The 25,440-nt window shown below is 51.3% G+C and overlaps 1 protein-coding gene across 15 annotated transcripts in view; it reads left to right on the forward strand.

Moving 5' to 3' along the window:
- Rapgef1 (Rap guanine nucleotide exchange factor 1) overlaps positions 1–25,440 on the forward strand; it is a 118,728-nt gene that overhangs the window by 89,051 nt on the left and 4,237 nt on the right. For 6 of the 15 annotated variants that reach the window (XM_075985624.1, XM_075985630.1, XM_075985622.1 and 3 more), the window contains 12 exons: positions 9,431–9,688; positions 10,435–10,530; positions 12,027–12,112; positions 14,789–14,900; positions 16,230–16,305; positions 19,524–19,608; positions 21,857–21,949; positions 22,507–22,692; positions 23,070–23,154; positions 23,298–23,392; positions 24,902–24,980; positions 25,082–25,183. In XM_075985624.1, the coding sequence (XP_075841739.1) occupies positions 9,431–9,688; positions 10,435–10,530; positions 12,027–12,112; positions 14,789–14,900; positions 16,230–16,305; positions 19,524–19,608; positions 21,857–21,949; positions 22,507–22,692; positions 23,070–23,154; positions 23,298–23,392; positions 24,902–24,980; positions 25,082–25,183 (1,353 nt within the window). The remainder of the gene's footprint in view (positions 1–9,430; positions 9,689–10,434; positions 10,531–12,026; positions 12,113–14,788; positions 14,901–16,229; positions 16,306–19,523; positions 19,609–21,856; positions 21,950–22,506; positions 22,693–23,069; positions 23,155–23,297; positions 23,393–24,901; positions 24,981–25,081; positions 25,184–25,440) is intronic. The other 9 variants (XM_075985627.1, XM_075985632.1, XM_075985626.1 and 6 more) reach the window with 2 other exon arrangements.

Here is a 25,440-nt window from a genome sequence, read left to right on the forward strand (position 1 = left end):
TGCCCAGGTTCCAAGTTGTTTTTGTCTGGTGTCCACCTTTGTCTAGGGTTTGCAATTCAATGCCCAGAGACTTCCTTCTCATAGTGCTCAGCAGTGAAGGGTGAGTTACCTCTGCCCTACCATACGGGTAGCCTGGTTCCTCAGAAGGCACCTCTAGCAAGCTCCCTCCACCGAGCTTTCAGAATTTGGTTTTAGATAACCCGGGCCCTTCCTTGACTGTTACACACACACACATACACACACTCACACACAACTAGTTTCTACTTTTTCCTTTTTTTTAAAGATTTATTTATTTATTTATTAATTATGTATACAGTGCAGGCCCAAAGAGGGCACCAGGCCTCATTACAGATGGCTGTGAGCTACCATGTGGTTGCTGGGAATTGAACTCAGGACCTTTGGAAGAGCAAGCAAAGCTCTTAACTACTGAGCCATCTCTCCAGCCCTACTTTTTCCTTTTGAGCTGTTAGCGGAGGACTGTAGATGAACTGTTTGCTACAGAATTGCAGAACATTCAAAGGTATTTTCTTAGGTCTGGGTCTGAGTGTGTCACCATTGTGGAATGTTGAGGCATTTTGCATTTGTGACTCTGTATTCTTAGCTCCAGCTCCAGGAAAGAGTCCAAGGGGCCACACTAAAAGGATGCATTATTTCAATAAAAGAAACCATGAGTAATGGTTTAAATGCTTGGAGTGTGTGTCACTTGATGGGTAGAACCCAGGGAAGTGATTTAGTGTCATGCCAGGAATTCACATAGTCTCTGGTTGATTCTAAGATGAGCCTAGACATGAGGTTCCGCACTGTGATGAGAACAAGTGTGAGTTAGCTACAAGAAGGGTGTCCTCATGCCTGAGGGGGGCTCATGGTTCAGTAGGGACAGTCAGATATGCTAAGAGAGACTAGGCTAAGCCAAGGTGAAATCAAACAAAGACATCAGGAGTCACAGTAAAAAGACATGGGGAGAGAAAGAAGTTGGTTAGCATAAAAGGACAGTTGGTGTCTGAGAGACAAATGACAAGGAAAGAAGTCAAACATGTTGCAAACCCAGGGCCTTGCTTCAGGGATGGTGGCCAGGAAGCCCGTCTGGAGCATAAGCACAGGGGTGGTCTAGAGAATGACAGTGCAGCTATCCCATGCGTCCGTAGGACCAGCTTCCTTTGTTCAGCATGGCCCTTGGTGTCGGCTGAGCCTGGAATTTGGTCCCTAAGTGGGCTGCAGCCTCAGCTACTAGGCACAGTGTTAGCTTCCAGCCCACAGCCTCCTATGCTTTCCTGCTGATGTGGGCATCACTCCCAAAGACTTGAACAACAGCCAAGAAAATTGTATATCTTCAGGGTCATTAAAACCTGCTTGGCAACAAAGGTGCTGAAAGAAGTGAGGAGACTAAAGCAAGAAGTGTAGGGAGCCAGGAAGCCTTTGCCAAGGCTAGGCGGCGGCTGCCTGCCCTCGTACCCATGGCCTCATCTCACCATGGGCCTGCTGTGTACTTGTGTTTGAGAGGTAGCCTCCCTGCCTTTCCCAAGCTACCAAGCTCCCTAAGACTTCAGATTTGGAGCCGGGCGGTGGTGGTGCACGCCTTTAATCCCAGCACTTGGGAGGCAGAGGCAGGGGGATCTCTGTGAGTTTGAGGCCAGCCTGGTCTACAGAGCTAGTTCCAGGACAGGCTCCAAAGCCACAGAGAAACCCTGTCTCGAAAAAAAAAAAAGGACAGGCTCCAAAAATACAGAGAAACCCTGTCTCAAAAAATAAAAACAACAACAACAACAACAAAAGAAATACTTCAGATTTGGTTCCAGGCCCTTCTTCCTGTCCTAGTCTCTCCTCCATGGCTTTGCAGGTTCTGCTTACCTGGGAGCTACTTGGTGTGTCCTCATTGTACCCTAGCTATGGAAATGGCCACCTTCCTCCCAGCCCTCCCCTTTGCATGGCTCCTCTCTGTCCTGAGCAGTATGCCCTTGATCTGTAGTGACAGCTTTGAGACTCTTGGTGACCCTCTGTATACTGTGGAGCAGGTTGTAAGGAATCAGTCACCTCTCCCTTCCCCCAGATTGCCTTGTGCCCCTTTCTTTACTAGCATCCATTCTAGATCTTACCACCACCAAGACACCTGTTGGGATGCTAGACTCTGTTGACAGGTTTCTTTCCCATCCAGTTCTGAATAAGTAAAATAGCTAGGTGGTTCCATTAGCTTATGAGAGCTTATGTTTAAATGCCCATAATGATGCTTTTGATTAAAACAAAAACCTTTGGGATAAAAAAAGCTAAGTGTAGCCAGGCAATGGTGTCTCATATCTCTAATCTCAGCACTCAGGAGGCAGTGGCAGGCGGATATCTGAGTTCTAGCCCAGCCTGGTCTACAGATTGAGTTCTAGGACAGCCAGGAGTACACAGAGAAACCCTATCTTGACACCCCTGAAACTACCCGACTCCCCCAAAAGCTAAGTGCATGTCATCATGGACCCCAGTGTTTTGAAAAGGGCTTTAAAGCAGCTACTATCCCATTCTGAACTTAGACAGTTCCTTCTCCAAGCAGTTGGATCCAGATTTTGGGGCTTCACACGTTTCTTTCGCTGAAGACTCAGGCCTCATAGAAACACTTGGCTTGTGTGTTATCATAGATAAAGCCAGAGCCACCTCCTGAGATGTAGGACTGGCTTCTTACAACTCCACCACTGTTCCTATGTCTCTCCTGACTGTGAGCTGTCCCTGAGAATTCACCCAAAAACCATCCCAGACACCATGGGCACACCACCTGGTCTAAACACCAAACAGGAAGGAGGGAGATGAAAGAGAAAGAATAGGAGAGAATAAGGGTGGGCAGGAAAAGGTACTGCCCATGATGGGGCACAAGACAGGCTCAAACTGCTTTGCATATCACAAGCCCCTTGCTTGTCCTATCTCATCTTGTCTTTACTGACTTCCTGCCCTAAGCAAAGCTAAATCACTCTGACACAGGAGAGGGAGGGATATGGGGGGGGGGGGGGGGTAGAACCCAGTAGCCCAGGGGCAAAGAGATGTTGTTCAGAGCCATTTCCCTCCTGGTTTGTTCCCTGGGCCTGGCTTCATGGGTTTTCATGAAAAGTTCCTGGCATTATTACCAATAGGGGGTTTCCCCTTGTGGGGAAACCTGCTCAATGGAAAGCCACTGCATAGACCCCCTGACTCGCTGAATGGAGTCTACAAGCCCAGATCTGATGTCCCAGAGTCTATTTTCGTGCAGACTTGTGTCTTCCACTAGGCTCTGAGTTCCCTGAGGCCAGTCTGTAGCAGGTAGTGAGTGAATGTTCACTCCTGTCTCACCTGACCACTTCTCCTCTGTTCTGTGAGTAGCTTTACAAACACCATGTGTGCCCATGTTCATCATCCACACAGCCCCCAGGTCCTTCCAGGGCTGCAGATCCTTTCATCTGGAGCTGGCACATTCTCCCCCATCTGCTGCCACTACCACACCCTGCCCTGTTCTCCCATGCCCCACTTCTGTGGTGAAATGCTCCCATCCCTGCAGTACCAGGCCCAACACTCACATGGTCTTCTGAGGCTGTAGCCAGTCCTTGAAATAAGCCATGGGCCCTGCAATAATCTCACCTTATGCTTTTCTGTCCTTATAGAAACCCCCAGGCTACTGCAGGCCAGCATTTGCCAAGTGCACATGCAGACTAGACCCTGCTCTGTGCCTCCCAGAGCCTCCTGCCGACCTGCATGCCTCCTGTCTCTCTCACCTGAAGAGAATCCACTGTATACATTCCCAGCTCAAAAAAGGGAGGGCAGGACCAGGCTGCCTCACCTTGCTGGGTACAAGGGAGTAGAATAGAGCCAGAGGTCAGTGCTCCTTGCCTGGGACTTTCACAAGCCGTGCTTCTGACATAACTATTCCACCCTCACCCGACCCCCTTTGCTAGAGTTCTAGGCTTACTGTTGTCATGTATGCCCCAACATTTTGGCAGGTCAGGACTCTGGGACCAGCCCAGGGCACAGAATGTTGCTGTAGCACCCTGCTTCATCTGATACCAAAGAGTCCAGCTTCCAGGAAGGTCACGTGATGATATGACCCCTGAGGGTACTGTTCCACATGGGTGGATATTGCCTTTCTTCCTTTGTCACATTGCCTGACCTCCTGTCCAGGACCTCCCTTACAGATCTGTGACCAAATATTCTTGCCATTCAGGAGATGGGGACACCAAGGCAGAGAAGCTAAATCATCCGCTTGCAGTCTTAAGCTCGAGCTAGGTTAGAACTCAGATCCCCTTCATGGAGAGTACAGTGTTAAATTGGCATTCATAAGCTATTTTTTTGGCCAGATAAATACTGAGACCCAGTGTAGCTGATCAGAGATGCCTCTTGGCTGGCTTTGGAGATGCGTGTGTTTCTTCTTTGTTTTGTCAAGCATTGCTGAAGGTAGCTTCCAGATCTAATGAGAGTTCTAAAGGCATGTTAGAAGTTGCCAAAGCCTTAAGCACATGAGAATAATTCCCCCAATTGCTGGACTGAGTAGAGCTCCCTTCTAGTCAGCATCAAATCTTAGAGCTGAGGCCATTCAGGTTGTACTGTAGTGAGCACACCGACCTCTCTGAAATGCACCTGGCTTTGGGAGGCAGCGCGGCAGAACCAGAGCTTTCACAGGAGCTTTTGAGCCATGCTTTTTCAAAATAAATGCACCAGGAAGTTTGTTTTAGTGGGGAGAGAGTATTTGGACATAGCATGATACTAATGTCACCCTTCGTGGTGAGGTCAATGCTTGTGTCACTGCCTCTCTTTGCCAGGGACAAAGACAAGTAGCCTGTAACAGGTCTCATTTGTCGTTGCAAACTGTAGTTCCTGCCATTAGCAGAAGAGCCTCAAATGAGAATCACCTCTGGATAAGATCGCCCCAAGTTAGGCTTTGGTAAATGTGATGATGGGAGCAGGGAGTGGGAAGCAGTGTCACCCAGGACCCTTCCTCCCTGGCACCCTGGACATGATCATATCCCATCTTCCAAGGAGCCATAGCAGTCTCCCCAGGTGACTGCTGGGTGCTTTGTAGCAACTGAAGCTTGGCTTCCTACCTAGCCTTCTGCTGCTGGCTGTGCTGCATTCTGCTGGCCACCTTGCTGAAGGCAGTGAGCTCTGAGCCCAGGACCACTGCTGAGCACAACATCCAGGGAGAGTCCAAGGAAACATTCCCAAATCAAAGAAACAACTTCCTGTGACCGTGTTTAGTGGTCTTTTTAAAAAGCTGCTGTATGTTGACTTATCCGTATTTTTTTTCTTTCCATCTATCTATTTTGTTTTTTTGAGACAGAGTTTCTCTGTGTAGCTTTGGTTGACCTGGAACTCGCTGTATAGACCATGCTGGCCTTGAACTCAGAGATCCACCTGCTTTTGCTTCCTGAGTGCTGGGACTAAAGGGTGTGCCACCCCCTCTCCCAGCTCATGTCCATATTTCTAAGAGCATCTAAAACCTAGCCATCCTGAGCATGTTTGATGCAGGGATGACCTGCAGCAGCACAGTGAGTCTGTTTATTATCATTGCAGCTGTCTTGCTGCCATACATGCTGGATCAGAGCTGGCCTGTGCTCCAGCTCTCACTACTGACTACTGATATGCAGGCTGCCCCTCAAACCCTAGCTGCCTGGCCACCAAGGCAGCACAGGCTCCGTCCCCTGGCACTTTTTTATGCCAGTACTAACATAGAAAGAAAGTGTCACTGGAGCCTGACCAGCATAGGGTGGCTCTGCCTTTAATGAATTAGCTACAAGCAAACATAGACGGTTTCCCATCAGCCTCCACCATCTTTACTACAAAAACCAGTATTCTTATGAGCATTTCTTTTCAGAAGAGGCGACTGCTGCTTCCATCTTTTTTACCTGACAGTCAGGGCTTTGCTGTCTGCATCCATCCCTGGCTTATGTTACCTGCCCAGCACCCGCACCAGCACCATACAATGCTCGGTGGAGGAAACCCCTCAGCAGATCAGGACACATAGGTGAACATCACTGCCCAGACCCTCAAGTGCCCCTTGCAGCACTGCTGACACTGGAGCCAGCGCCTCTCTCCTGGTGCTCGTTTACCTGGCACCACTCTGTTTCCAGACAGGAGCCCTGAGTGTTCTAGAATCCTCAACCCAAACAGCCTTTCTCAGGCTATAAATACAAATTCCTGCTGCACAGGGATCTCAGAAACAAAACCAAGCACTCCCCGGATCCAAAAATAGACATCAGGCTGCCTTGGGGCGGGTGACTGTGCAATGGCCATCTGTGCCCTTCTGCCAGCGCTGGGGATGAACATGATCCTGAAGGGCCTGACAGAAGCAGGGCCTGTGGAAACAGTGTGATGCCGAGCCCAGCCCCCCAGCACAGTGCTGGAATCCAGAGAGCCACCCAGAGCAGCCCAGGGCCAACAGTGCTTTATGGTGATTGGAGAGGCTTCTCTGGCACGTCCCGCCCTTGGAAAGGTACTTCTCAAGCTTGGCTCTTGTCCCAGCATGACTGCATAACTGGAATGCCTGAGCAGTCTAGGAGCAGGGGCTGAAAAGGAGGGAGACATCCAGACCCCTTTGTCCTAGAGACTCAGCCTGCTCCTGCCCCTTCTTTTCTATTGACCCATCCCCACTCACTGCAGGACTGCTGCCACGGGCCTGGCGATGTTCTAGATACCTTAATTATTAATAAAATCAGCCAGTGTGTGATATACCTATGACCGCAGCTAATTCGGAGGTTGAGGGTAGAGGATTGTAAGTTCCAACCCAGCCTGAGCAACATATCAAGGGATCCTTTCTCAGAAAACAAAAACGGAGCCGAGCAGTGATGGCACAAATCTCTAATCCTAGCTCTCTGGTCTACAGAATGAGTTCTAGGACAGGCTCCAAAGCCACACAAACCCTGTCTCAAAAAAATAAATAAATAAAAATGAAAAAAAAATTTTAAAAAGCTGGAGAGATGGCTCAGCAGTTAAGAGTACTTGTTGCTTTGCAGAGGGCCGAGTTGGAGCTCCAGTACCCACTTGGCAGCTCACAAATGTCCATAACTTCAGTCATAAGGGATCCAATGCCCTCTTCTGGACTCTGCAGCAAACACCGTACACATAAAGTAGATAGGAAAAAAAGAAAGGAAAAGCATGCAATTATTTAAAATAAATAAATGAAACCATTATCTGGATGTAGTGGTACACAGCTGTAGTCCCAGCACTTGGGAAGTTGAGACAAGATTACAACCTGAGCTACATAGCCTGACCCTGTCTCAAAAAGAAAATTATACAGGGGTCTGACAAGATGGCTCAGTAGTAACCAGGCATGGTGACTCACACCTTTAATCCCCACACTTAAGAGTCAGAGGCTATGAGTTCAAGATAAGCCTGGTCTGCATAGTGACTTCCAGTCCATTGAAGACTACATAGTGAGACCCTGTCCCCCTCCACAGACACACACATCAAAAAAAAAAAAAGATGGCTCAGCAGGTCAAGGTACATGTCATCAAGCCTGATGGCCTAGTTGCATCCCTTGGAGCCATGTGGTGGATGGAAAGAACCAGTTCTGACCTCCACATACACACTGTGGCATGCTCATGCTTATACACACATAAATAAGTAAATTAAATGTAATTTTAGATTTTGTTTCATTATAATGTATCTATTCCTGAGCATCTGTTGGTCCAGCAAACATGTGTTGCCTCCTGTGAGGAACTTCAGCCCTAGTATTTGAATGACTTCTCTGTTTTTGGGGGCAGAAAAAGACAGCTGGTGTTGAATATGTGCCTGTTGCACCAGCCATGCTGAGAACTGGTAGGACATGAGTCTATAACTGTCTTCTGAGAGTTTCTACCCCATTTGGGAGGGGGTGTTGTTTTGAGACAGGATTTCTACTGTCTGTCTTGGAATTCACTATGTAAACCAGACTAACCCGAAACTCACAGGATCGACCTGCCTCTGCCTACTGAGTGCTGGGATTAAAGGTGTGCACCACCATGACCAGCCCAATAAATGTGTAGCCCAGGCTGGCCTCAAACTCATGATCCTCCTGCCTCCGCCTCCTTTAGTAAATTACTGGTGTGCGCCACCACAACCAGCTCACCCCATTTTAAAGATGGAGAGACTAATACACAAGAACTTATTTGTGCAAAGTTGGCACGATGGAAAAATGACAAGGTATAGGGGTGGGTAGTGTCAAAGGATCTGCTGAGAATCACAGCTGACCCAGAATCAGAGTCTGAGGCAGAATCCTGCGCCAGTGGTCACCTTCAAAGGCTGCCTTGGTGACCAAGCTCTGTCACTAGGCTCCACAGCATCCTAGAGCAGTGCCACCACCTGGAGGCCAAGTGTTCTTGGTCACTTCAGATTCAAACCCGAACATCTCCTTCAGTTGAAAACTTCATTTCTTCTTCCTTCTTTCCCCTGGTGGGTTCTGAAAACCATGCACCACAGCAAGTGCACAGGGCACTCGGGTAAGCTGTGCACGTGTTTCAGTCGGCACCTGTGGTTGGTACGTGAGGCTGACAGTACTGCCAGGCATCCCTCCTCACACTGTTCTCCCTGGAACTGAGGTGGTTAGCAGCGATGCACACTCCTTGGCTTGGGGACTTGGAGCATGCTACTTGGGCCTCAGGAGCTGTGCAGACTTGCAGACACCTCTCAGTCTGGCATCTGACTTTTCTGTTGGATGAGAAGTTGGAGGAGTCATTCATGCCTGTGGCTCTGGGGTGACATCAGAGGGGTTGTAAAAATCATGGCATTTGCTGAAAAATACAAAGAGCAGGAGTGAGGAGGAAAATGAGGTCCAAGGAACTGTTGGTGTTTGTGTGGTGCAGCTCCTCCAGTCCCTTTTGAGGCGCGTGTCCTCTTCCAAAGGGGCCTGAGATAGCTGGGCAGTGGTGGTGCACACTTTTAATCCCAGCACTCAGAAGGCAGAGGCAGGTGGATCTCTGTGTTTGAGGCCAGCGTGATCTACGGAGAGGGTTCCAGGACAGCCGAGGCCACACAGAAACCTTATCTTGAAAAAAGAGGGGAGGTTCATCACAATATTTAAAAGATGTTACAGTTGCCTTTAAAGGGATAAGCTAGAGAGGCATCCAAAAGATTCCAAATGAATAAATGCCTGTGACTTAGAGTTTAACCCTGGGAGCCTGAGAGGTGGAGTGGTAGAGCTTCCGTTTCCATCTCAAGGCACATGTGGTCATCAGCATGGTGAGGAGGATGTCCTGTCATTGGACACCAGGGATCCACTGCCCACATCCTGCTGTTCAGAGTGCTGGTCGGCGTCCAGCCTGAAGGCCCCTTTCTGAAGGCACTGTAGGCATGCAAGTCTGTAAGGGGGTCTGTCTGGCGTAGCCAACAGCCCCTAATTAGGACAGACAGGATAGCTCATTAGTGCGGAACCACAGCTAACCTAACCACCTTTTCTCTTGTCTGTTTTCTCCTTCCCACATTCTTGTTGTGTGTGTTTGCTGCCTGGGTTCTGTAGTACAAATCTGTGTTTAGGTCTTATTCCCAGGACTTCATGCCTCACCACCAAGTCTCCGTCCAACCTTTCCTTCCGCCTACCTCCTCTTCCTCTCCACATTTCCCACCTGTCCACGCGTCCCAGAGCTCGGACTTAGCGGTGCCCACCGTAAGCAGTCCGCCTCCCAGCACCGTGGACGGGCCTCTCTCGTCTTCTCAGGACAGCAGCTCTCATGGGAACCCTGTCCGCCTTCCTTCCGAAACCTCTTTCACTGACTCGGTGAGAACTCAGCACATACACATCTGTGCACATCTGCACGCAGGTCTACAGGGTTTAGAAAAATGCTGCTGCTGCTGCTGCTTACAAAGGGCCTGTCCTCCCTGCTCCAGCCCAGTCTGCTGCTGGCGTGAGCCTACTAGAAGCATGACCAGATTGGGGTCCTCAAGGACTAGTAGTGGTCCACCTGTTCCCAGAGCAGAAACCAAATCTTTTATATAGAATTCCCAGCATGCTAGGAATTGGGCTAGTGACCATTTAGAACAGTAAGTTGTCATAGGATCAAAAAGAAAACACTACAAGCTTTCTGATATGTGTCTGTAGAGAGGTCCAGACTTGTGGAGTGGAAGAGACAGATAAGGTTGCCTGTGGGGCCCATGCCAGGGCCCCTGTACTTCACCGGTAGAGGGGCAGAGGATTTTACAGGTGGGGACATTTCCAGTAATTAGAGTTGTCAAGTATGTTGCTTCTTGCCCACTGTACTGAGAACCCCTACAGGCCCTGCTACAAGTGGAGAGTTTCCAGAGTGGCTCTAAACACTTGGGGGGGAGATCCAGCAGGAGACTCGGTCCTGGCTGCCACAGGGTCAGGAGGTAGTGAGAGCAGCTTTGTCCTCTTCCCGGAGAAAACTGAGGTGGCTCTCAGGCCTTTTTCTCTTCCTCATTGGCCTGCAGCTACCCTCTCTAAGCTGTGGGGGCTGACCAGAGGGCCTGGCCCATTGTCTTCCCTTTTCCCCTGTCTCCCCCTAGAGCGAAAATGCCAGCAGCGAGGAAGTTGGTGGGGGTGACTATGTCAGTCTGTACTCCCCTGGCCAGACCAGCGAGGAGCTGGCTCCCTCTCGAGGAGTAAGTAACCTCAGGGGGTGGCCTTGTGCATGGGCCAGCAACTGCCCCCCTCGAGGTCGCTTTCCTTGCAGCTGCTTCTATTGGCCGAGCCTCCATAATCTCACTGGAAGCCAGCCCATCCTATGGAAGAGCATATGGCTTCCAGGGAGAGGTCTGCCCTGCTTCTGCTTCAGTGAGTGCAACACTTGTCAGAGCCTGGCTGGATGAGTCTTCTAGAAGTCTCCACTGGTGTAGACTCTGGCCATAGCCCCTGCTGCTCTTTGGAATTTCTTCCCATCATCCCTCTAGTACTGCTTTCCCTCTTCCGAGAGATACTTTTACTCCTGCCCTTCAGTTCCTCCCAGCATGCCTCACTACCCTCAGCTACTCCCAAAGAAACAGGGCAAGTGATGGATCCATACTTGTCCTTCCTGAGAGCAGAATCCTTGAGGTCCATGCCTATATTGTGCTGCTGCCCAGCTGTGGCCTTAAGGTGCAAGGCGTCTTTGAAGCAGGAGGTTTTCCAAGTTTGGCTTCAGCATAATGGGCAAATTGAGATGCTTCAAGTCACTGAGCCCAGGAGAATGAATGATAAGTTCCTCTAGAGGATTAGGTCAGGCCTTCAAGGACTAGAACTCCACCAGGCATCACAGCACTGGCAAGCCCAGCCTGAATATCATGTCCATCCTCTGGTAGTCATGCCGTGATTCCCTGCCACGGTAGCCACCACCATCCCCCCCCTTAACCACCTTAGAGTATACTTGAGGGAGTCTGTGCCCAGTCCCCATGGCCCTTCCTCTGCCAGTGGATCCCTGCAGTGCCAGCCCCACTGTGGTGTGCTCTCCCTGGTGATGGGCCCTGTGTTCACGAGGCCTCTCTTCACCCCCACTCCATGACAGCTCAGGGACACTATGGAGTTGTAATGCCATTGGGTATGGAGGCAGTCTCCTCAAGGCAGTTCATATTTGTGTGTTTGAGCAACTTGACTCTTTGAAACTCACTGGTTAAGGATCGTGACCCTGAAGACCCTGTAGGGAGTCGGGGGAGTTTGAGTGCAGTGAAGGATATATGCTTGGAAACAGACAACCCCAAAGGGTTCAAGTCTGCTGCCTACCGTTTACCAGCTGTGTGGTGTCCCTCAGCAGGCCCTTGACTTCCTTGTGGTCAGTTTCTAGTTTCCATAGGGGAGAAGGGTGTAGAGCACTCAGTCCAGCACCACCTATGCCCAGAGAGGAGTTCCTGGGACTTGCTTCAGGAGGTGGGTAAGGTATCTGTGCCCAGGTTGACAAGTGAGAGATGTTGGAAGGACTGGCACCTCCACACCCGCCAAAGGCAGGTTTTGGTCTCCAGAGGGCTTGTGTTTCTGTTAATTAACCCCATTCATGATTAACCTGTTCCCACCTCCAGCTCCTCCTTAGGCACTTGTGCTAGGCCACTCTTGCAGGCAGAAGTGCTGAGAGACAGGCCACCCCAGCAGGGGCCGTCTGTCCAAACCCCACCATCCCTTCTCTTTGCAGGAACCACTGTCTGGGAAGGACGGAAATCCCAGAGATCCCTTGGTCAATAGTGTGTCTGGGAAAGACAGCAGAGAAAATGGGGAGAGGTAAGACGTGAGCAGGGGGCATCCAGGCCCCAAGAGCGGTGTCTGCTCAGTGAGGCCACCTGTGTTTGTGTTGAGGGTCTTTATTTTTCTGATTCTCAACACAGTCTATGTCGGGGTGGAAACTACGAGGAAACAAAGATTACTAATAGCCCACCTTCAAAGGCCTTTGCAGCGGCCAGCGTGCCTGCATGCTCACACCTGTGCTATCTGCTGTCCCATACCCTCTCTGGGACCCCAGCCCCACCTTCCTTGATTTTGGTTTCTTCAGCTCGAGGTCACATAGGAAGTGTAAAAGACCTTCCCACCCACAAACTTGTTTTGTGTCACTAAGCATTCTGAAAGTAGGCTATAGATATTGTGACCCATGCCCTTCCCCTGACAGGTGGAAATATGGTCATAGTGTCATTGTCGCCCCTAAGACAGAAAAGGTCCCCTCATGTTACCTGGAGAGCAAACCCAGAAATCTATCAGTCTCGCCCTCCCCCGACCTCTACCCCAGAGTGACCTAAGGCCTCGCGCATGCTGAGCGCAGCACCAGCCCGAGTATCTGAGGTGGTTTTTGTTCTTATGACCCAAGCCTTGCAGTGCCTTTAGATACCTTCTTCTCGTCATTGCTTCTTAGTAGTGGCTTGCAGAAGGGTGGCTGGTTCTCTGGAACCTCTTAGTGCAGTCTGAAGGAGCTGCCAGCCAGCACCCTGCTGCTTGATGTTGATGTCCCCTTCCTTAGGAAAGGTACCAGTGGTCAGGCTTGCCTTCCCTGGAGTCACCTGAGGCCCTGTTGATTCAGCACGGCAAAGCCCTGCCCACTTAAAGGTGGTAGGCCTCAGTGTAGGCCTAGCACTAGGAGGGTTGGGGGTTGTTTTTAAAGGTGGAGGACAGGCTTGTGGGCAGAGCCACCTGCATCCTGACCACTCTGGGTCCTCACTGCCGTAAGTCTGTCTTACATAAGTCTCCCCCAGGTGTTGGAAGCAGTGGTAGATTTTCCTACCACTTGGTCAGAAAGGCTTGTGTGTGCTAAGCAAAAGCAGCATGTGGATTCTGTCACTTGCTTCACTGAAGCCCTGTGTCATGTTCAGAGTTCAGATGTTTAGGTTAATCACCTCCTGAGGGAGGACTCTCCCAAGAGCTATTCTGGGAGCTCAGCAGACTTCTGATGGTGGAGTGGACAGAAAGATGCACACACTGGTGGTCAAAAAGCTCCTGAGACGTCTGCCTTGCAGAGACACCACTCTGAGCTTCTAAGGCAGCAGCAAGCAGACACTCCTCAAGCCCTAGCCATGCACACTCCTACTGAGACACAGATTCTTGCAGCTGAGCTGCAGAGAAAATGTGCCCTGAGTGCCAAGCGAGGAACTCAGTGGGTGAGGGCACTGCTGCCAAGGTGGGTCGCTGCGATCCACTCCTGGAAGGAGAAACTGATTTTCACACACTGTCCTCTGTCATGAGCGTTCACACAAGATAAATTAAGATGTAATCGGTGTTTTGGGGGGTGGGGGTCATGCCCTGTGACAACCCCAAGCTGGCTAATGTCTTGCTGGATCTGGCCTGAGAATCTTCGAACGCCTTTAGCTGCCCACACTGGAGAAATCTCGTCTCCTCTTCCTTTGACCAGATGCTGTTCAGTGCTTTCAGTCACTGTCAGCACAAGGCCTTCTCTCGCTCCAGCGCCATGGCTACCTATTTTAAAGGCCATCTCTTGTGAAGTCGAACACTCGGTGCTATGGGGCCACATCTGCTGGGTCATGGCATTTTCTTCCGGTTAAGCTGAAGGTCTGCAGAGTTGGGCCCTGTGAAAGGGCTTGGGCTGGCATGGAGGAACATGGGGTGCACTTCCTGCTGCCCTCTTACTGCACTTCCCTTCAAGGGCTGCCCTGTGTGAATGTAGTGGAGCTGGAGAGCTAAAACCATTACAAGAGAGCTCAGAGGAGCATTTGCACTCATGGCCTAGCTCTTTCCATTCGCAGAAGAGACTTGCAGAGAATAGATGTGTCCCTAGGCAGAGCCAGGAGCCCAGTTGTCACCCTGGCTCTGCCCACCACTCCATTCAGGGCTTGTCCACAAGCAGCTCTTACACCCTGGCCTTTGCATGGGCAGGTGTCTTCGGTTCTGGCTCAGAGTTTGGCGCTGCCATCTGGAGTGATGGGAAAGTCAGAGCAGCAGGAGCTCGAGGCAGCTGATCACACCGTGCCCACTATCAAGAAGCAGAGTGCTGGTGCTCAGCTCTGTTTCAGACGGTCCAGGACCACCACCCACCACCGGCGGCGGCACTCACAGTGGCTGGGTGTTCCACCTCACCTAGCCTATTCAGGCATGCACAGAGGCCTGACTCCTCTAGGTCTCGTTAAATTGACAGTTAAGATTAATCATCACGCCGGGCGGGGTGCCACACACCTTTAATCCCAGCACTCAGGTGGCAGAGGCAGGTGGATCTCTGTGAGTTTGATGCCTGCCTGGTCTACAAAGTGAGTACCAGGACAGCCAAAGGTGTTTCACAGAGAAATCCTATCTAGAAAAACCAAATAATAATAATAAGATTAAGCATCACAGAGTAGGGGGAAATAAAGATTAACCGTCGCCTGGATTGCCTCGACCTGCAGGTGTCACCGACAGGTGTCCAGGAACTGGGGAACCTGGCCATGTCTGACACTTTTGAGCACCAGCCACTTCTCCTCCCAGGTCCCCAAAGTCACTGGATGCTCTGGAGTCAGGCCAGTCGGAGGAGGAAGTGGACGAACTGACCCTCATTGACCACAATGAAATTATGGCCAGGCTGACACTTAAGCAAGAGGTAAGGATTCTCCAGGCCTGGATCTTATAGCCATCAAGCAAGAGGGAGGGGAGGGGAAAGAAATGTGGCCTGGAGTGCCCAGCAGGGAGACCTGAGCTCCCAGCTAAAAAGGGTTCTGGGGGGGAGTTCACTGTCCCTTTCTTGCTATTTCCCAAAAGTGAACTTGGGCCTTGCAAAGCCTCTCTGAGCCTCATGCAGGTACTTCTGAGGTCAGTGCACAGGAAACCACCAGCAATGCTCAGTATAGCCAGCAATAAGGCATGTATATGCTGTTGATAGCATGGCCCCTCCCCCTCCTCTGGACTCTGAGCTCTGGACTCTGTTTGAGGAGCCCTATTGACAAGAACAACACCCAGACATTTCATGAAAGAGGAAGAAGCTGACCCAAGAACCTTGTCTCTTCTCTGTACTGTTCTAGAAACTCAGGGTTTCATGGGACATCTCAGAACAGGTGCTACCCTGTGCATGTTCCTGGGCAAGCCTCAGTGACTTCCTAGCAACACAGGAAGACGTCAGCACTTGGGCCATCAGGGTGCTGGTAGGGTTAGCAGGGTCCAAGCAAAGCCTCTGCAGAAAGAAGAGCTCAATTCCTTTTGGAAAATCAGGTCATGAACATAGGGAACCTTGTCCCAGGTGGGAAACCCAAAACACTCAGAACTCGGAGTCCAGGTGGGAACAGCAAAGTTAGGCATTCATGGGATGTACAGATGGGATATTGGCTCTGTCTTCCTTGGAGTCACAGTGATTGAACTCCCAACCCCACCTATAGCTCTGTCACTAGAGCGGATTAAAGCTTGTTTGCCTGTGGAAATTGAGTTGGTCTCCCACTGGCAGGCTGGGTTTGGTGACCCTTAACACATCCGATGTCATGAGCAGTCTTACTGTTTTGATGAGCTCTTCTCGTGAAGTCCTTCTCAGAACAGTCTGTGGGGCTCAGCCCCACAGATGAACCCTACTTCCTTCTTCCTGGGAGAGGGCCTAAGCCACAAGGTGGCTTCCTGTATCCCAGGCTAAGGGGCTGCCTCTCTTCTTTGAAATTTCACCTTTTAGCTAGGAGGTAGAGGTGAGGTTGAAACCATAGTGCCCTGACCCCACATGTCCTCTGGAAGGTGATGTGCCCTGGTACCCTTAACATCTGGACAGCTTCCTCGATGCTGGTCTCCTTCAAGAGTTCTAACCAAAGTCTGTCTTCTAAGTCCATGGCAACAGGGGTACACACAATGTTGCCTGTTACTGCTGAGCTGAGAAGAACAGAAAGAAGGGACCCAGGGCCTCTGATGCATGGTGTGTTTGTCATCTCAGCCTTGCCTCACGTTCTCTTTACTCCAGGGTGATGATGGGCCAGATGTTCGTGGAGGTTCAGGAGACATCTTGCTGGTCCATGCTACTGAGACAGACAGAAAAGGTATGGCAGCTTCCACTGCAGTGGCTTTGTGTCCCACCAAAGGCATCACATGGCCATGCTACACTGTCTTCTTTCCTGGCAAACACTGTGACTGGGTTGAACTTTGGGTCTGGGTAGAGGAGGCCACCTCTGTAGACCCTGATCCTGTCAAAGCTGTGCCTGGACGTGTCCTCTCTTGAAGTAAGATGACAATGCCTTTGGCTCTATGGGCATCATGAGATATACCCGTTGTTGGTACCTTGTATATGCTCCAAGGGCAGCCCACTGGATAATGACCTGTTCAGCAGTGGTTTTAAAGTTAAAGCAGCCACAATGGCACACACTATAATCTAGCATTTAGGAGGCTGATAGAGGGGAGTCATGAATTCAGAGTCATCTGGGGCCACATAACAAGTTTTAAAAAAAACAAAAACTTCTAGGTTAGCACATGATCAGTCTCTTCTACCTTGTATTTAAGTCATTCTTCTCTTTTCTTCCATGTATTTAGTTCACACCGTCAACTAGCAAGTTCCTAGGAACAAAATTTGTTGTCCAGGAGCCATTCCCTCTGCAACCTGATCATCTGAGATGCAGGGACTGGTTTCCTATATCTGGAAGCTAGTTAACTCGGCTCTGCTAGCAGAGGAGCTGCTCATCCCATCAAGTTCTATAGGAAGGAAACGGGCCCTTGAGCTGGCCTAGGAGGAAGGTGCAGGGCCTCCTCCTTCCCGGAGTCATTTTCTTTCTCTTCTTTTTTGAGACAGGGTGTGTGTTCCAGAGGTCCTCTCCCTACATGTTTTAAAAAGGATTTAAAGGGGAAGAGCATGCTGACACATGCTTTTAATCTCAGGATTTGGGAAGCGGGAGGATCTGTAAGGTCCCAGGACTGTTTGAGGAGACCATGTTGCAAAACAAAACAAAAAAGGAGCTGGGGTTATGCCTCAATGATTTTAAAAAAAGAAAAAAAAACTTGCCTAGCCATTAATAAAGGCCCTATGATTAAACCCCAGCTCTGGGAGAGAGAAAAATGGAAAAGAAAAAAAAAATGATCTAAAAGTTGGTGTAACCGGATTAAACTATAGGTGAAATCACTCAAGACTTCGAACCTTAATCCAACCAGTTTTGTCTTTTTTTTTTTCAATGATCCAGACCCAAACTAAATTGAACAGAGTGGTTCTGGAAAATTCTGAGTTAAGAAAATAGCCTGAAAACTGATTGCCTAGAAGAAACTGAAAAGGGGAATGGCTCACACAAGCTCACTCTCAATGCAGCTGCTGTTGAACCCTCTGGCAGTCCCGCCCTTCGTCACCTGTTTCCTCCAGTCAGGCTGGGAGGGTGACTGACAGGACAGCCCTTCTTCTGGGGCCTTGGTTCCCTGACAGTGGCACATCAGGGCATCTTGATAGAGTATCCATTTTCATTTCATTTTTATCTAGGATATAAGCTGGCTTCTGACCTGGCCTTGTGAGGCAGCTCTCCTGTCCTACCAGCTGTAGCCAGGCCAAAGGTACTTCGGACAGGAAGCCCAAAGCCTTCTGGTCTACCCACTGAGTCTGCGCAAAGGAGACTTTTGAGTTCAAGTTTCAGTAGGATTTGAGGTCCCTGCAGGACCAGAATTGGTTTTACCTGGGAATCTTACCTGAGACAGAGGCTATGGGCCGCTCCAGAGTAGGTAGGGTGCCCGTTGGCAGATGGCAAAGCTCTTCAGGCGGGTAACTTCCTGAACCAATAGTATGAGTGACTCGAAGGCCCTGGGAGCCATGGCTCATGTGTCTGGGACTCAGCTGTGCCAAGCAGGACTAAACCCATTAGACAAGTATGCAGGAAGGAGGCACACTTGCCAGTGTAAGCTTCTCTCAGCAGTGCTGTGAGAAGTGTGGGACAGAGCGGGCTGGGTATAGTGTTGTGCCCAAGCTCACATCCTGTCCATTTCTTGGGACCCGTGTGCTGACCTGTTGCTTGGCCCCCAAGCTTCAGAAAGATCTGAACCACACCAGCACTACGAACACTGTAGAGTTTGGCTCAGGCTCCCGCCCAGAAGCCAGAGCTGTGTCCAGTATGGCACAGCACAGCCATCCTTGAGGCTGGCCTACTCCTTGTCTCACACATGGGCTATGGCCCTGGTGCTCATCAGCAGGCTAGAGCACACCCTACAAGAGGCCACTTGCTCCTGGCAGTGGTCCTCTGCACTCGTGCTCATTCTTCCAGAAACAGGCGTATGTATTGGCCCTATCTCTGATTTCTTGCCTGGAACTCTTTCTAGAAAACCGTGGCATAGCAGTGAGCTGGTAGGTTAGAATACAACTATGAGGCTGAGCCCAATGCAGGAACCAGGCCCCATGCAGCCCAAACGCAAGAGCAGGCAGATACTCCTGCCGCAGTGTGATGGCATGAAGTGCCGTACATATCCTTGCAGCCCCTCCACGCCAGCAAATGGGGAATGTATGAGAGGGGGTTGGAGAGGCCTTCTGGACCCAGAAAGTGAAGCTCGGATAGCACCCAGCCGTACAGCACAGCCAGTCCTGGGCTAGCCCACTGTCGCACATGACATCTTATGCTTAATATCTAAAAGCGTGGGGAAAATAAATCACAGCAGTAAGCAGGGCTGCTGGGACTTTAGAGAGGCAGGAGTCCTTGGCTGGCAGTGCCCTTTCCCTTCGGAAGGGGTGGAACTACTAACCTGAGGCCTCCAGCTACCAGGGCTTTGGTCCTCACAGCTGCCCTTGCCCTGTGTAGGCAGCGAGACTCCTGCCGAGCCTTCCACAGACAGGCAGGCACTTCAGCCTCCCCTTAGGACTTAAGATGGAATTTCCCACATTTTTGAATTACTGGACCTGTCATCTAAAAGCACTGCCTCTGGTTTGACTACAAGAGCTGGCTGACAAGTTTGGACTACCATTTCTGCCCATAGCAGTGAGGAGCCATTGAGCCACTGGGCTTTAGGGCAGTATCTGTGCTTAACTCGAAGGTGGCACAGTCCAGAGCCTATGCCTAGGTCTCTGCCCCTGCCCAGCACAGGGTCACTGGGCCTCAGACCCTCCCATAGCTTGGTTCCCCAGGCATCCCATCATGAGTAGCTAGTGTGGATGAGACGAAAGATGCGGGACACGGTCAGAACACAGGAGCCCACCTTGCCTTCCCTGGCCTGGCTCTCAGAGAGGACTCAGCATGGTGTCCATGCTGCAGTCCACAGCCCGCACCCTGGGTCCTGCATCAATGGCTCCTTTGTGTTTCTACAGACCTGGTGCTGTACTGTGAGGCCTTCCTGACAACCTACAGGACCTTCATCAGCCCTGAGGAGCTCATCAAGAAACTGCAGTACCGATATCCTTCCCAGGTCTGCAGCCTTCAGTCTGTGAGACCATTTTTACTTGTGTTACACCATTTCTGGTGATGTAATTGGGGAAACTGAGGCTGAGTGTGAACCTGGGCATATAAGTTAACTGACCTGCATAGTATCACCAACCCTCAGGTTCTCAGCCCTTCCCAGGGCAGCCTGCTGCCCCCTCAAGACCAGGGTAGCACTTCCACCTTTTTGTTTGTTTGTTTGTTTGTTTTGGGTTTTTTTGTTTGTTTTTTTGAGACAGGGTTTCTCTGTAGTTTTAGAGTCTGTCCTGGAACTCGCTCTTGTAGACCCGGTTGGCCTCGAACTCACAGAGATCTGCCTGCGTCTGCCTTCCAAGTGCTGGGATTAAAGGCATGCGCCACCACCGCCCAGCTAACATTTTCACCTTTACAGTGGGGCCCAGTTCCCATCCCAGCCAGCGGCGTCCTGACCCTGACTCACAAAATGGCAGAGGAAAATGTAGAATGATGTGGAGGGCCTGAAACAGCATTCTGCTGCACTGCCACACTGCCGAGGACAGCTGGGACCACTGGGCGGGTCTGGAAAAGACTGAGAAAGGTTGGGAGAAGGAGGTAGGCGGCCCTGCCAGGGGGTTCCCTGCAGGTTCTCCACACTGAACCCTGGGTATCCAGGTAGTGGGCAGACTTAAGAAAAGAAAACTCAGCCAGGTGTTACACACCTTTAATTCCAGCATCTGAGAGGCAGAGGCAGGCAGATCTCTGAGTTCAAGGCCAGCCTGAACTATAGAGTGAGTTCTATACAGTATAGGTAGGACCACACTGAGAAACCCTGTCTTGAAAAATCAAAGAGGGAGGGAGGGAGGGAGGGAGGGAGGGAGGGAGGGAGGGAGGGAGGGAGGAAGGGAGAGAGAGAGCGCGCAGTGAAGGCTACTAATGACAGCTAGTGACTTCAAGGCAGGTCTGGCCCCTTCTACCGCCCTGGCTAGGTAGTGGCCAGCTCCTCCACCACAGCTAGGCTTTGCCCCTAGCCCAGGCCTCAGCCGTGGGGATTGTTAGTGGCCAAGACCACTTTTGCTGCCTGTTCCCTCTCTCTTTCCTAGAGGCCTGTCTGGGAACCACAGTTACTGGGCCACTCCCAGCCACATAGCCTGTGACTGCCATCTGCTGGGCAGCTACTGTCACTGGTGCAGCTCTCCGCCTTCCTGTGTGCCCTGAACCCTCTCAGGGGCTCCCTCACACCTCCTGTTCTCAGTTTGACCCTGACTAAACGTCCTGGCCTGTCAGGACAGGTGTGGTCATTTCCCATTTGTGGACTCTAAACACCTGCCAGAGCCTGGCCTAGCAAAAGACTGTCAACTGCATCTGCCAGGAACATGTCAAACCTGACATGTATTTGCATGTGGGATCCCACTTGGCTGTGAGACCGTTTTTATTTCTGTTATACCATATTTCCCATGGTACCAGTGAAATGGAGCATGGGTAACTGACCTGTGTAATCCCACCTCCAACCTCTACTGCCACCCTGAGTTTCTCGTTCTTCCCCCATTTAGCCTCAGCCAACCTGTTCATGGAGGCATCCCCCCCCAGACTTGGGACAGCACTTTTCTGGGGGCCAAGTAGACCATCCATGTGGCGTGGCTCCCCTTGAGTGCCAACACATAGGTCATGGGTCACTGGGGAATAAGGGAAAGAATGGAGAGTTAATGGGAGCAGAAAAACAGCAGGAAGCCACCATCTTCAAAGTAGACTCTGGCATCAGTGGTCATGAGTCAAGTGTGAGGGCTGTCATGGGGTCTGTTGTTCCCACAAAGGAGGACCAGCCTGGCTTTCCTAGGTACAAGCTCCCAGGAGCATCTACACTGTTGTGGTCATGTGGCTGGGGAAATGATCTCTAGATGGAAGCCCATAGGATGGAGAGGGGGGATTTCTGACCTGTTCACTCTCTGGGCCCTGAGTTTTCGAGGATGTATAGAGAGGGATCTGCTCCCTCGACCTGAGGCCCAGCACCGTGGCCCTCAGCCAGCATGTCAGCACTCAGGTTTAACCCGAAGATGCCCTGGAGGGTTGCAGCAGCCTGTGGAACAAGTGGCCTGGACTAGATTTGCTCATTCTTGCTGCACACAGACCAGGCCTTTGCTTCCACAAGCTAAACCTTCACTCACCAGTTCCCAGCACTGCAAGTGGCTTATTGGGGGGGGGGGGGGTAGAGCCTCAAAATTAGCATTCCATGCAGACCCTGCCCTATGAACCTTAACCCACATTTTACATACGAGAAGTTCTCTCCCTTCACTGACACATTCAAGAAGCGAGTCAGCAAGAACACGTTCTTTGTGCTGGTGCGAGTGGTGGATGAGCTCTGGTGAGTTCCCCACCCCGGGGTCCCAGAGCTAGGTGGCCAATGCTCAGGACTGTGCATTGCAGCAGGCTGCTAGCATGGGGTGATCACCTAGATCGCCCCACTCTTACACTGCACCCATTCTGGGGGTGTGTACCCCCAGCACAGAGTATTGCTCACTGGTTCCATTGATTTGTCCCAGCTCTGAGGGTAGAGTGGGTCCTAGATTCTCAAGAGAAACTCTGCCCCATTTAGGACTGTGCCTTCCTGAGTTATCTTAGGACTAGTTCACAGAAAGACTCACAGTAAGCAGTTGTGGGGGTGCCACATCTGAATCCTTGCCCTTGGATGGCATCTTGTTCATGTGTGGTGGCTGTATGCTGCTGAGGTCAGGAATGGAGGGGCTCACTGGAGATGAGGGTCTTCTGCCCTGACATAAGACCCAGCTTAGACAGGGTCATCCCCAAGGCAGAAAGCAGCAAGTGTGTTGAGTAAGTTGGCAGGGACCTATTCCAGAAAGGCCACTCCCAGCACTGTCCTCAACTGGGTCCTACGTTTCACCAAGTGCCCTTGGTCCTTAGCCTGGTGGAGTTGACGGAGGAGATCCTGAAGCTACTGATGGAGCTAGTCTTCCGTCTAGTGTGCAGCGGAGAGCTCAGCCTGGCCCGTGTACTCCGGAAGAACATTCTGGAAAAGATGGACCAGAAGAAGCTGCTCAGGTGTGCCCATTCCGACCAGCCTCTGGCAGCCAGGGGTGTTGCAGCCAGGTGAGCCAGTGTCCCAGCACAGTACTGAAGATCAGAAATGAGCCCAGCAGCTGCCTTTGCTCATAGCCCTGTGACGAGGGCTCCCATGACTGGGCCTCTCCCCATGCGAATGGAGGAGATGGATGTGCTCTGGTCAGCTGTGGATTTCCCCAGCACTGATGTTACCGTCTATGCCATCCAGACTTCCTAAAAGCCTGGGAAGTCTTTCTTGCCTTCTGCCCAGCCGGTGGGTGTGTGTTGGATGGTAGGCATGTGGAGCGGAGGCGGGAGAAGAAGGAAGCCAGTTACCTGAGAGCAGCTCTATGGCCCAGAAGGACCCATGGAGGTAAAGCCTGCATCAGTCTCCCCCCAACCATGCTTCTCATGCTGTGTTCCAGGCCAGGGACCTTGCATGATTTCCATAGCCACGAGATAGCAGAGCAGCTGACATTGCTGGACGCAGAGCTTTTCTATAAGATAGAGGTATGTGTTGGGGTGCCCTGTAAAAGGAAGCAGCTCTCTGCCTGGACGCTGCTGCTGACTGTCCCTAAGGAGAGCACCCCCCCAGCCTGCCCCAGACCAGGAACACCACAGGCTATCATGCCATCTGTTCTGTTTCCACCCAGATTCCTGAAGTTTTGCTTTGGGCCAAAGAGCAGAATGAGGAGAAGAGCCCCAATCTGACCCAGTTCACGGAGCACTTCAACAACATGTCCTACTGGTGAGAGCAGCCGCAGCACTCGCTCAAGTGGTCTGGTGGCGCAACTCAAGCATCCTTGGCAGAGAGGTTGAATGACCAGTCCTGAGCTCTCTCCAGAGCCTACGGGCTCTAGCCTTGAACTGTGGGCACCAGAGAGAAGGCAGGGAGGGGGTGGCTCCCTATAGAGCTGGTTGAGGAGGCACCATAGTCTCTAAGTGAAGCCTGGCAGGGAGGAGTGCCAGGATTGGTTGTGACTCTGCAAGGCAGGAGGCACCTGCCACTCTGCAGGACCAGTCAAGCCATCAGGGCTGCAGCTCACCTGACTGCCTGAAAGAGATCAACTGATAAGCAAAGGAGTGGATTGTTAAGGCTTTGGCAAATCAAAGGACACCTGAGTTCTTTTCTTGGGAGACAGCCAGGGTGTCTCTACATAGTCCTGACTGGTTGTCTTGGAAATTACTACGTACACCGGGTTGGCCTTGGATTCATAGAGATCCTCCTGCCTTTGCCTCCCAAGTGCTGGGATTAAAGGCTCACTGCCTGGCCTGCATTCTCCTAATTTAAGGGCCACCACACCCGATTTGTCTCTGAATTCTTTTTTTTTTTTTTCCGAGACAGTTTCTCTGTAACTTTTGGAGCCTGTCCTGGAACTAGCTCTTGTAGACCAGGCTGGCCTCGAACTCACAGAGATCCACCTGCCTCTGCCTCCCGAGTGCTGGGATTAAAGGTGCGCACCACCACTGCCCAGCAACTCTGAATTCTTAAAGCAAAATGAAGGCCAGCACTGTGTGCGTGTAACCCAGTCATTTTTTCTTTTCACGATGTGAGCAGGTGCCACCACCTCCTGCTGCATCAGCCCTACCCCACACGTCTGCCATGGCCCCAGGGGAAGGTTTCATTGCTTCTCCCCCTGCTTGGGAAAGGGCCTCCCCTCACCATAGCCACCATTCCAATCTTAGTGTGCTAGTTTCTAGGGCAGATAGGAGCTGCTTCCCTCCTGAGCCTTGCCTGATCCGCAGTCTGTTGCTAGCTGCAGAAAGCTCTGGGCAGGCTGGAGGTGCACAGTACCCTTTGGAGCCATGGCCTCTTATATCCCTAACACAGGTGCCCTTTGCAGGATAGAAGAGTAACCCTGCAGTGACCCTTGTAAACCATAGGAGATTAAGGCCACCATGAGGTCAACTTTATTGCTAAGGTTCTAAGTTTCCATCCCTTTGCTGACTTAGTGGTTTCCTACTCAGCTGTCAGCTGATCTCTGAGCCAGCGTCAGGCCCCATGAGGCCTTTCCCTGCTGAAGATGCTTCAATCCCCAAGCCTCCCTTGGAGAAGCCAAGGTCCTTGTTCTGCCCCCCTGGGGTACAGTGAACACCCTGAGATCAGGGACCAGGTTCACTCTTATACTTCCTTTGGCTTCAATGTAAGAACTTGTAACCAACTGGCACAGGGGTCACACATATTTCATCTCCCAGGGCCACTGAGCCTATGGAAGATGGTTAGCTCAGCTATTGCTTATCTGGCCGTTTCCTGCAGGGTACGGTCCATCATCATGCTGCAAGAGAAGGCCCAGGACCGGGAGAGGCTGCTTCTGAAATTCATCAAGATCATGAAGGTAACTGTGGCTCAGTACCCAGAGCCCTCCAACTCTGCCTGGGGAGGCTAGCGCCATCAGCCCTCCGCTGCCCCTACCCTTACCGCCGCCTCTCTTTGCAGCACCTGCGCAAGCTGAACAACTTCAACTCCTACCTGGCCATCCTCTCAGCTCTGGACTCAGCACCCATCCGCAGACTGGAGTGGCAGAGGCAAACCTCAGAGGTGGGTGGTGGGAAGTCTGGACAGGCTGGTATGAACCTAAGAATGGACATGCGTCTCCATCTGGACACCCACCTCTATGTGACCAAGACAGCTGCTTCTTCAAAAACCTCAGCTTCCTTTCTCTGGCCTCCAATCAGCAGGTCCTGTGACTTTCATGGCTGGCTGTGGGGTCAACTTTCCCAGCTTCAGCTGCTGAATCCACCCTTTAGCCCATCCATCCAAAGTGGCCGTTCTGGGCACAGGACTGCACACTAGGC

This window comes from Microtus pennsylvanicus, chromosome 9 (genome assembly GCF_037038515.1).
Source record: "Microtus pennsylvanicus isolate mMicPen1 chromosome 9, mMicPen1.hap1, whole genome shotgun sequence".
In the NCBI taxonomy this organism is placed as follows: domain Eukaryota; kingdom Metazoa; phylum Chordata; class Mammalia; order Rodentia; family Cricetidae; genus Microtus; species Microtus pennsylvanicus.